The 12,271-nt window shown below is 32.9% G+C and overlaps 2 protein-coding genes across 2 annotated transcripts in view; both read right to left on the bottom strand.

The window, feature by feature from the left end:
• LOTGIDRAFT_108318 (hypothetical protein) overlaps positions 1–3,878 on the bottom strand; it is a gene marked incomplete at both ends in the record, with an annotated part of 7,473 nt that extends 3,595 nt beyond the window's left edge. Inside the window, 6 exons of the mRNA XM_009066881.1 lie at positions 626–806; positions 1,102–1,291; positions 1,815–1,942; positions 2,326–2,429; positions 2,779–3,019; positions 3,736–3,878. Of these exons, the coding sequence (XP_009065129.1) occupies positions 626–806; positions 1,102–1,291; positions 1,815–1,942; positions 2,326–2,429; positions 2,779–3,019; positions 3,736–3,878 (987 nt within the window). The remainder of the gene's footprint in view (positions 1–625; positions 807–1,101; positions 1,292–1,814; positions 1,943–2,325; positions 2,430–2,778; positions 3,020–3,735) is intronic.
• A 1,374-nt stretch (positions 3,879–5,252) lies between these two features.
• Positions 5,253–11,399, bottom strand: LOTGIDRAFT_155311 (hypothetical protein; the record flags this gene model as incomplete). The annotated part of the gene is made up of 10 exons (XM_009066880.1): positions 5,253–5,328; positions 5,545–5,696; positions 6,033–6,214; positions 6,388–6,614; positions 7,031–7,243; positions 8,907–9,075; positions 9,456–9,610; positions 10,250–10,353; positions 10,663–10,903; positions 11,257–11,399. The coding sequence occupies 10 exons, from the start codon at positions 11,397–11,399 to the stop codon at positions 5,253–5,255; spliced, it is 1,662 nt and encodes a 553-aa protein (XP_009065128.1).
• Between the last annotated feature and the right edge of the window lie 872 nt (positions 11,400–12,271).

Below are 12,271 nucleotides of genomic sequence, written 5' to 3'. Positions count from 1 at the left end.
AATGCATTAAATGTTCCGACAGAAGTGACACAATACCAATTTCCCAATCGGTTATTATTTTTCCCTCGTGCATGTAATGATAATTAACCCCTCAATAGTAATTTCCGCATGAGTGAGTTTTTTTCAACAGCTGTAAATTTAGGTTGTCATCGTAAGTTTATGTTTAAACATTCTATTTTGTAAAAATTCAGTGATATGTTTAGCTGAAATAATTGGCCAAGGAAATAGAGATCACTTTGGAGTCTCGATAAACATTTGTGTCTTGTCTCAAAGAGAAGGTGACGATTTTCACGACTATTCAACCAGTATTATATATATATATATACATCCATTAATTTTTCACACCATAAATAATTTATTTTTTACCCCAGATAACCAAACATTTATTATGTCTTGGACATCAGGAAAATCCATCCGATGTATGCATGTAGATCAATAATATTTCAAATTTGATATCATAAATTAGTGAGATCATTGGAAAGGTATACATTGGAAAGAAATATCGATGTATATATATATACATGTACGTAGATTTTCATAAGAAAATACCAGAAATAATTAACTAGCTAATAAATACTGAAATATTATCTTACCAATTAAAGAATAAAATCAAAGATCTGATAACTAAGACGGGTGATGTAAACATTTCCCAAATTTTTACTCGTGGTTCTTTCTCCAAGCAATCTTTATCGAATAATTCATCGGGAAGTTCTACTTTATTCACTTTAGCAGCTTTACGTAAAATCTTCTCAGCTTCTTTTGTACGACCTTTTGATACCAACCACCTGGTTGATGCTGGGATAAACCTTGATTTTTACCAAGAAAGTTATAGAGATGAAACTGGGAAAAGCGTAGCGTGTCCGTTTAAATCAAACCACAACAATTTATTCAAAAAAGCAAATAAAATTCAAATACATTGACAACCAACCTTACTTATGAATTTTTTCACCAAAAATCGTTTCAGGTAACAAATAATTGTTTGGTGTTCATATGATGTTGTTCAAAATATGACTGTCGAAATCATGGGTTATTCATATTGCACCATGAATTTTACCCTGAACAATATACAGATTGAACAAAATATACATATTTATTAATTACCAGAATGTAATAACAAAAGGCAGTACTGGAAGTGCAGTAGCTATCAGAAGATCATCCCAGCTTCTAGATAAGTATGCCAAAACCAACAGTGTAAATGATCCACCAACCCAGAAAAATTCGATAACTATTCCAGCAAATGCTCGCTTACTTTTACCAACGAGTTCTAGTCCTGAAGTATAAAAAGATAAGACTGAATATTTTAGGGGAGAGAAAATAGCGACGCGTACCAATTAGTAGTCAATATTTTATTAAATTTTTGCCTCCGGTCTAATAAATACGTTGTCACAGTTCCAGTATTCTTGAACACTCTGCCCACTCGGTAACTCAGAGAGATCATGGTTTCTGTAGCATAAAAAAAGATTACTAACACATTCAATATAAGGCATATGGCACAGTTGTTTGCGAATGATATATTTTGTTATCTAAATGACAGTAACGATGCTTCATCTTGAAGACAATACAATACTGTTGTATCGAGACTTTATAACATATGAAATGACTATAAAACAAATACTTCAGTTGAAAATCATGTGCAACCTCGAGTCAATAGTTTAACTTCAAGTACGATTGCCTATGGTAGTGTATATAAAGAAATATATGTATTAAAAAGCAAAACATTTTCGTTAACAACAAATCCCGTCCAAAGCAAAAAAACAACAAAAAACAGAATGTATATTGTCTTTACCTATGATGAATGTAAGATATGAAGAGACCAGAACTAGCAGCTCCAACTAACATCCGTAGTATGAAAAATACCCACACGCTAGGTGAGAATGCAATCGCCATGGAACAAAACAAGTCTATTAAAACGGAGATGATGAAGGATTTTTTCCGTCCAAATCTGAACATATAAAGACAAAGTTATGCTAACGATTTTCTGGCCTACAACATTAGAATGTGAACTGATTTTGGAATAATATAAGAATGTAACAACATTGCTGGTGTCGCAGTAACAGTTAAACACTGTAAACCAGGTTTTAAAGAGATTAATTCGAAACGCATTATTATACTAAGCACATAAACAATCATTTGAAAATGAATGTTACAACGCATAACCTTTAATTATTTTGAGCCAAGAGGAGATGAAAATGACATTATATAAGTGGATATCGCAAGCAAGACGGATTGCTCTGCAAAATCAAATCTTTTTACAGGTCTTATTACGAGAAAAAAAATACCATTTCAGCTTAAAGTATATCTATTGTTTATTAGACATATACTTACCTATCGGCTATTATTCCAAAAACTAGCGATCCTAACATTTTTCCAAACATAAATAACATATTAGCATGAGATCTGTATATGGTGTCATCACACACTAGGTTAAACTTAAAAATACATATAAAGTCAAGTATTATAGAACAATGTTACATTAATTACATGTATATATAATAATAAAAAACTTTGCGTCTTGAAAACTTGAATCGTGGAAATAAGTTACCCCATTAACACTAATGGTTTTTATTTTCCTGATATCACATCATAATACCCTTTTAATATTGGGTTGCATAGCGACTTAAAAATTCGTTCCTTTAAAAAATTTTTTTGCAGCGAAACTATTTAAATTGTAACTAAGCATTGGAGTAGGTGAGTTCACAAAATCTCAGATCCATCCCACATGCCATGTGGTTAGTATGTCCAGTATAATTCGCATGTCCTCTGCAATTAATACTTTACCTCGGAAACAAATGTATTGTGATAGGTAGAAGTATCATAAACCCAGTCATTGCATTTCAACCTGGAAATATTTCCATTAACTACATCCATTCTTTTAAACGTAGATAAGTTACCGACATCATACTGCTCACATTCAGCCCACTGTCCATCATCAACTGGTATTGTAGAATTGACATAGAATTGTGTTACATTATTGGTAGGGTAGTAGTGGGTATCTAAAAATTCACTGGGTAGTTGACATCTGGAAACATATTTTTTGAAAGTCTAATTCCCCAATATTATACCACGACTTTATAGTTATATCATATGAAGTAAATTTTCTGGTTCAAAAACATATCGCTATTTGTTAGTCGTCACGTGATTGTGAAATCATTAACCATTAATTTTTCACACCATAAATAATTTATTTTTTACCCCAGATAACCAAACATTTATTATGTCTTGGACATCAGGAAAATCCATCCGATGTATGCATGTAGATCAATAATATTTCAAATTTGATATCATAAATTAGTGAGATCATTGGAAAGGTATACATTGGAAAGAAATATCGATGTCTTGTTACAGTGGGGGACTAAGACAATTGCCTCTAAGCATGATCAATTGTTGAAGTAGTAGAGAAATCATCTGTCCTTTCTTGGACTAAAACTGCATCATAAATTTAAAGAGTACATGTACTTTTCTTCATTTGAACATTATTCATATTTTGTTACACACGACGTAATGAAAATTGTCAAACGATACGTTCATGTTCATACCAAGGAAGATTATCTGCATGTGGGAAATGTTCCGATCTGAACTTACCTGCACAATCCGAAATTAGTTTGCATTTTCAAATTTCACTAAAATAGGTGGTTGAATTTAGTTAATTTAAACTTTGCACTTTGCAGATGAAAACATTCATGTCGTGCTTTTTTTCAGTAGAATTTCACGAAAGCATAGACAAATAAAACTCACCGATGAGATGGAATGGCTAATATAAAGATTGTCAGCATAGCTTGCAATCCGATAACCAGTGCAGGCAAACAAGTTAAAAAATATAACCGTTTCTGATACAACCCTAAATCACCCAATTTCAGCAATATTTCGTTATACTTCATTTTAACACTTTTCAAATATCTTGAACCAAATTGTAGTAACGTTTGCACTGTTCTTATTTACATTTAGTTTTGAATGTATATGGCTAGTGTATAGCTATATAAGTATCTCAAAACTGAACACATCTGTATGACTATAGTACGAGTTGTATCATACTAAAGAAATCCAAAGCACATTATAATTTGAATTATCAATGGATCTTTACGAACGACTGATTCGTTTATTCACCTGAATTCATAATTGATAAGGATAATAAAATACAAATCGCTCATAAAAGAGTCTTACATGTTATATACTATAAGCACACATTATAATTAAAAGACAGACTTCATTGCACTCAAAAAATGCAATAATTGGCTAATGCTGGTAAAACAGGATGTTTTTGCAGAATCAATGCAACAAGTAGTGTTGTCAGCAAGTACACCTTTAAGAAAAGATCAGCAGTCACAGAGTTTTTTTTTACAGTGAATTATCAATAGTATTGGCAAGCCGACCATGCTTATCTTTTTCGAAACTCCTGATGGCACTTCTCTTTGGAGGAGTCCACTACTATTCTACTTTTACTCTCGATTTTGCCATACTTTGGACGAGATTTTGGTTTTGCTTGTAGGGAGTTTAATTATCAATACTGCCTATCTCAAATATTACAACATTTTATGTTAAGATAGCTTGCCAGGCAAGGTAATATACGCCCACTGGCAGCTTTGATTTTGAATAAAAATATTTAGCAGTACAGTAACAATCACCAGTATGAAATATTCAACCTACACTTCTTTTGAACTCTTTAGGGCGATACTGAATAATATTGAGTATGAGTTATTGCCCTAGTTCTTGAAAACGTGTTCAATCTTTAGCTCGTGAAAACTCTAGACAAATATTCAATCTTCAGTGCGGTACTGAATAATAAAACCAAGTTTTGTCAAAATCGGACAAGAATCATGCCTTCTAGAGTTTTTACGAGCTAAAAATTGAACTAGGGCAATAACTCATACTCAATTTTTTTCGATTCTTCTGATTTTCAAAATGTTCATCCTTGGGTGATTTCCAACACTCACACCAAGTTTCGCCAAAATCCGTCAAGAACAAGGCCAATAACTCATACTAAGTATTTTTCAATTTTTCTGAATTTCGATAGGGTTTATCCTTGGGTGATTACAAACACTCACACCAAGAATCAAGAATCCATCAAGAATTGTGCCTTCTAGAGTGTTTACAAGCAATTGTGGACGGACGGACCGACATGGGTGAAGGCAATATACGCCCCCATTTCATGAGGGCGAATAAAAATAAATTAAAAGAAGGATTAATATCAGTAACGATATTGGATCAGAAAGATTGCATTTTATTTCCATTACAATTTGAGATGATGATGATGATCACTCATCAGTTACTGTTTCGTCTTTCTTTCTTGAGTCACATATTTTATGTCCTGAAAGTAGTTTAACTGGTACTCTAGAATAAAAAGAACAGTATTATGATCTATTTACTTACATTCTATCCAAAAATACGAAATTTGATACAAAGCATACATGTATAGTGTTGAAGGAGAATGGATCGAGTCACAATTATTATCGTATTTATGAGGATGACAGACACTCCCCTTTGAAGGCAACGTTCCAGAACCTTACAGATTTAGGTCTGCTTAAAGAAAATGTATCAAATGCGTACCTTCCAAATGCCTTGGCTTCTTCAATTGTGTCAGGTAAGTTTCTATTCATTGTTTCTGGTAACAGTAAGGCAAGGAGACCAGCAACAACAGAACATATTCCAAATACTATTAAAGGTAAGGCAAGTTCTAGTTCACCTTTAAATAACTTTCCCTGGAAACAGTTAAGAAAATGATATGATAGCATTGCCATTATATAACGGTTTGTGCTACACTCGGACTATTTACAGTTCTAGTTAGTACTTTTTTGTCAGCAGTTTCAAGATTACTGCAGATAAGGTAATTTGCAGATTGAAAAATAGATGGCATTTATCAGTTTCGTTATTACCGTACTAAGGCAGTCAAATCATCATTTAAATTGATGAAGAATAAAGAAGACCACACTTTGCCATGTTTTCTCAAAACAATTGTTATAAATATCTTGAATTTATTTTTGTACAATCATTAGCATGTAGTATTCATGGTAAAATAATTAAAAATAGCCACCTACTAAGTCTGATATATAAGGTGCAATCATCGAGCCGAATCTTGCAATGACTGAACAAAGACCAACACCTGAATTTCTTAATACAGTTGGAAATAATTCAGCACTAAAAATAAATATCATTCCAAAACATGCTGATACACCAAGTTTTCCGATCATTGATAAACCATTGGTAATCCAATAATGTGCTGAAAGAGAGAATGGTGTTGTAAGGTGGTATCTGAAATATCCTGCCATGGATTCACACGCTCTTATGGTCATACTTATTTTTAAATTAGACAAATCAAAGGTTACAACCATAAAAGTATTTTTTTTTTTAAATATTTTTACATGGTTAAGACAAAGAAGTAGGGTAACATACACGAATTTCCATACAGTGCTGGAAATATTGAGAGTACACAGGCTGCTCCCCCAACAACCATACCACTACATAATATCGATTTTCTACCAATTCTCCCAGCAAATAATAATACAGAGCAATACCCTAGAAATTCTACAATATTTGATATAGTAAAATTGATATAAATATTCCCGCTGAGATTAGATATATTTAAAGTTAATCCATAATATACCATAGATATTACTGCCCTGAAAAAGTAAATTATAACATAAATCCGCATTTGGTACAGACTTTGAACACTCAGATGTGTGAAGCATCATGCAGTAAGTGTATACAAGATACGAAATGAGGCGATATTCTATCCTGGATCATGCAATGTCACGAAATAAAGCTTTCTGTTCATTGCACTTCATTGCAACACGCCAATAAAGCAGCTTCGTTTTAAATGGTCATTTTCGGGGATTGATTTTGAGTCTTCAATATATGTAAATTGTCTTCTGAAGTAATAGAAATGTACAAAAAATCGCATACTTCCTTCGTTCATAAATCCAAAGTCAGTACGTTATTCTGCTGTGTATCATTTCTTTTGGTGCAGTATGTTCAAAGGATTAACCACCTCAAGATTCAAATCGAGTGGATAATGAAGTTGTGATAATTATCTTACCAATTGAAGAATAAAATCAAAGATCTGATAACTAAGAGGGGTGATGAAAACATTTCCCAAATATTAACTTGAGTTTCTTTCTCCAAGCAATCTTTATCGAATAATTCATCGGGAAGTTCTACTTTGTTCACTTCAGCAACTTTACGCAAAATCTTCTCAGCTTCTTTTGTACGACCTTTTGATACCAACCACCTGGTTGATTCTGGGATGAACCTGGATATGAAACGAGAAAAATTGATTTCAGAGTCTTAAGCAAGGTAAACAGTTTGTCTTAATAAGAGAAGATATAACATTAAGATGTAAATCTGTACACCCACAGGTGTATATAGGGTTTGCAAAATAATTATTAAAATATATAAATATTAACATATTACATTATGAAGATCTGAACGAATGGGTATCGTAACCCGGAGGAAGAGCAAAAGGATATGTGTGTAATAAACTACTATTTTTCTTTTCATATTACTTCTGCTTTCGACATGATTGACCACCGACGGCTGTTAGAACCGTTATTGCTGGGCGTAACATATAAATAAAATCTCCTCCATAATATCTTCTAAAATTTATCTTTTAAATAAAATAAAATCAATCCAGATTTAAATCAACGCATCTTATTTTACAAAGCATACATTTTGTCCATTCTCGATTACTGCATTCCAAAATAAACTTCAAAACGAGCAGTGCGAAGTATCCTTGAATCGGACTTTGATCGTAAGACTTGTTTTCTCAATTAAATTGGCTTACTCTTAAACAACGAATTAAAAATAACACAAGGATACTGACTTATAAAATTATAATTGGAAAATATCCAGATTATTTTTGATTTCTTATGTTTATAATCTCCAATTTCAACTACTACTACGTCAGAAATAAACATTTCTTTGTTCATTCCAAAATGCCGTCTCGAAGCATTGAAAAGAACGATATAGGGCAAGTTCACTTTGGAATTCGTTACCCCAAACTCTTAAATTTTCTGTTGAATTATGTCGTTTGGACTAAAGATGGAACTGGTGATAGTTAGGATTAATTTTTTTATTTCACTTTTCATTTTCATCATTATATTCATACTTTTATCGCTTTTATAATTTGGTAATATACATATTCATGCTATTTCTGCCTGTATTTACATATTAATTGTAGTTATAGAGTAGATCAGATTATTATATTATGCTGGTATCTGCAAGTTAAGGTCCATTTGATATTATTTTTCATATTAAGATTCATGATACTAATTTGTATGTTTCTATCTGTATAGATGTTATTTGTAGTAGTTAGTAGATTACCTCTGGTAACTGGATTTCAATAAAGATTTTATTATTATTATATTACGGTCATCTAATATCAAAAATTTCAAAATACAAATTTTCTAGTTAGAGTATTAGATATCGTTCGCGTCCGTTCAACGAAGCGTCATTCTTATTCAATGTAACTAAAACTTTATTATTTTTTATGTAAATTGACAATCTTGTAATAAGTCTCAAATAGTGACATATACATATCTCTTGAAACGTTAAAGAATCGTCCCTAATAATATCGAATAATACCCGTCTCATATGTTCACCATTTTATATACTTTAGACACAAATTGTCTAGAAAAGAATTCCCTGTATTTGGTCTTTTAAGTATTAAAGGGACACATGCGCCATTATCGGGGATTGATTTGGGTCTTGTATATATGAAATAGTCTTCAGATGTACTAGAAATGTACAAAAATCGAACAACTCATTCAAGAAACCTAAACTTAGGGATTTATTTTAATGTTTCTGTATGTCAGTGTCTGAAGAAAAGACGACTTTTTATACGCCCACATCTCTCTATGTTTTTGGTATGATTGGTCTAAAAAATAACTTTTAACAGGTCTGTGATGTCAACGTACCAGAATGTAATAATCAAAGGCACTATTGGTAGTGCTGCAGCTATCACAAGATCATCCCAACTTCTAAATAAATAGGCCAAAATCAGTAGTATAAATAATCCACCAACCCAGAAGAAGTCTATGACTATTCCAGCAAACACTCGCTTACTTTTACCGACAAGTTCTAATCCTGAAATGAAAACAAAAGAATTGCTGATTGTTCTATGTGAATATTATTTGCTCACTTTTATTATTCCAAGTCTTTGGGAATTCAGACGACTGGAAATTATTCAATATAAATGAAGCTCTATCTCTCTCCGATTTCCAACAATTTTAGATAATTGATGCATGCATCGCGGACTCACCAATGTGAATTGTTACTTGGAGGTGTTCTCTCTAAAGTTGGAATTAGTGGACCTGTAAGAGGGAGCAAGTGGTTGAGCTGGTCGATATGCCGTGAGTACAAAATCCGTTATAACAGAAAATAGGCAATAACGTGCACCGCTATACCATACCATAGATTGACTAGTCCTCGCCACCCCATCGTACTAAACCAAAATGAAAGCTTACCTAAGACGAATGCAGACATAAAAACTGCCGTGTTAAAAGCGCCTATCCCAACTTGGAGGATGAAAAAAACTGCTACATTAGGCGAGAAAGCATTCCCCATTGTACAAAGTATATCTAGTAGAAGAGCAATGATGAAGGCTTTTTTCCGCCCAATTCTGAAAGCATTAAATATTTTATAGTTGAAATTATACATCGAATGAAAGGACAAGGTAGCATACGTTCACGACAGTTAATGAGAAATATTATTGCTTTTTATTGCCGAAAATTGGTCTGAGATATCATTAATTTACACAAATCAGATGACAACTCTAGCTTCTTATTCTGCTAACTGTAAACTCCCTCGATCTTTACAATCTACAAAAGCTTATTGTAGTTAAATTCCATTGGTTTAACAAATAATAGCTGATTTGACTTACATTGACTAATTCAAGAAGAATAACCCTTGCACAGTCGAAGGAAAGGCGTCGAATTGCGTCGATTGCGTTAATAAGCTGACTTTTGTGGATAATACCGTTCATTGAAATATGTTCAATACTATGTTCATGTCATTCCGAATATTTATACCAAGTTTCATCTAAGCCAGACAAAAATTGAACGTCTACAATTCCTCGCTGTTGACAGTCATCAAAGACATCAAATTCAATCAAAGACATTTAATGTTAGTGGTTTATACCAGCCTTGAAATGAACAAAAGTTCAATCAGATCATGAAAAGGGAGATAACACATGAAAATGTAGTTACTGCTGGAACATTCCCCTTTATACTGGTACTTGGGAATTGAGATGCATACTTACATATCAGCTAGTATTCCAAAAACTAACGATCCCACCATTTTACCAAACATAAATAACATATTAGCATGAGATCTGTACATAGCTTTATCACAAATCAGGTTATGCTGAAAAAACATGTATACAAAGACATGTAACTTACGTTGCGGTAGCCCCCCCTCCCCTCCTTTCATTCCCGTTCTTTTGGTACGATTTACCTTTGGCTGAAAATGAAGTATTGCAAAGTTCCTTTTGGTTTCACTGTTGTATTTCCTGTTGTATTTCATCATAAGATTAATTGAACTAGAAAGGGGTGACGGGGTGATTTGCTTTTTCTGGTTTACTACATCTGAGATAAACATGATAATGCAGTATTATTGAATGCCCGGCCTTAGATAAAGAGCATTGTTTTCAGTAAGAAACCGGACAAACCTTACCTCTGTAACAAAAGTACTGTGATATCTAGTAGTATCATAAACCCAGTCATTGCATTTCAACCTGGAAATATTTCCATTAACTACATCCATTCCGTTAAACGTAGATAAGTTACCGACATCATACTGCTCACATTCAGCCCACTGCCCATCATCAACTGGTATTGTAGAATTGACATAGTATTGTGTTACATTATTGGTAGGGTAGTAGTGGGTATCTAAAAATTCACTGGGTAGTTGACATCTGGAAAAGTGCAGTTCCAGATTGAAAATGTATGCCAGCGCAGATGTAAGGAATTATTTGTATTGTGTATGACCTGACTGTGACACACAGGGAATGTCCTAATATGTGTTCATTGTTAAACGACAGATTCAGAAACCGACTTCATTACGAACTATTTAGAAAGATCTTTTCAAAGCACTTTTTGGCTAATGTTGTTGTTGTGTGTGGCGAGTTTTAAACGAAAAACATGATACAATGTTTACATTATCTTCAAAGACCAGGCAGGTATAGAGATTTTATTATTTTATTAAAATATAAATAGTCCACTCTAAAACAAATTTCACATTAAGCAACAAATAATTGAGTAAGCTTACCGATGAGCAGGAATCGCCAAAATAAATATTGCCATCAATGCCTGCGATCCACACGTTAGTGGCGGTAAACATGTTAAAAAGTATATCCTTTTCTGATACCACCCAAATTCGCCTAACGTTTCTAATATTTCGTTGTACTTCATCTTAAAGCTAGGTTACCAATGCGATCATCTAACATACTAACATTATTTTGATAATGGCATGTTCATGGATGTTATACTCATTAGACACTATCCTTCTATCTGAGCGGATGATATATGTAAAATACATGTATATTTCCTAACAGATTACAGACAATGGTAATGGTAAGGTAGTATAGCATAATGTTTTTTTACAAGTCATTTGCCTCAATAATTTACTACAGCATGGAAAACCAATAGTGAATTATGTAGTACCTTTGCCTAAAAATATTGAGTGGTTTAGCCTTCAATATAAAATATTGTCATACGTTGTTCGCGTTTGACCATAGAGTTTTTAAATAGAACAATCATATTGAACCGTTTTTTATTCTCAAAATTTCAATGCATAAGTGATTTGTTTCTTAATATATTTCTGAGTTTTTCTGAGCAATAATTATTCGCTGATTTGTTCGGTCAGGTATAAATTGGTCTGATTGTATCTCATGGAGTTTTTTTTTATAATTATATTATTCAATAAATCATAAAATATCACACAAAATTTCACAATTAAAAAGAAAAACAACTTATGAGGTTGACCTGTATAGTAGTGGCGGGTGTCCCGGGCAAAGCAGACCATGCCGACTCTTTTAGAAACACTTGATGGTACTCTCTTTGGAGGAGTCTACTACTACTGTTTCTCTCGATTTTGCCATACTTTGGACGAGATTTTGATTAACGGGAGTGTTTTGGTTCTACGGATTTTTATTAAATGCTTGTCCAATTGTTTATCAACATTTTTCTAACCTTCAAACAAGTCCCAACAAAAAATACCCTTGCAATTCTTTTTCCAATTTCTCTGGCATATTACCAACAAGCAGCAATTCTCAACCTGCCAA

This window comes from Lottia gigantea, assembly GCF_000327385.1.
Source record: "Lottia gigantea unplaced genomic scaffold LOTGIsca_8, whole genome shotgun sequence".
Lineage (NCBI taxonomy): Eukaryota > Metazoa > Mollusca > Gastropoda > Lottiidae > Lottia > Lottia gigantea.
Note: the sequence above shows the minus strand (reverse complement) of the source record. Positions and strands in the feature narration are given on the sequence as shown.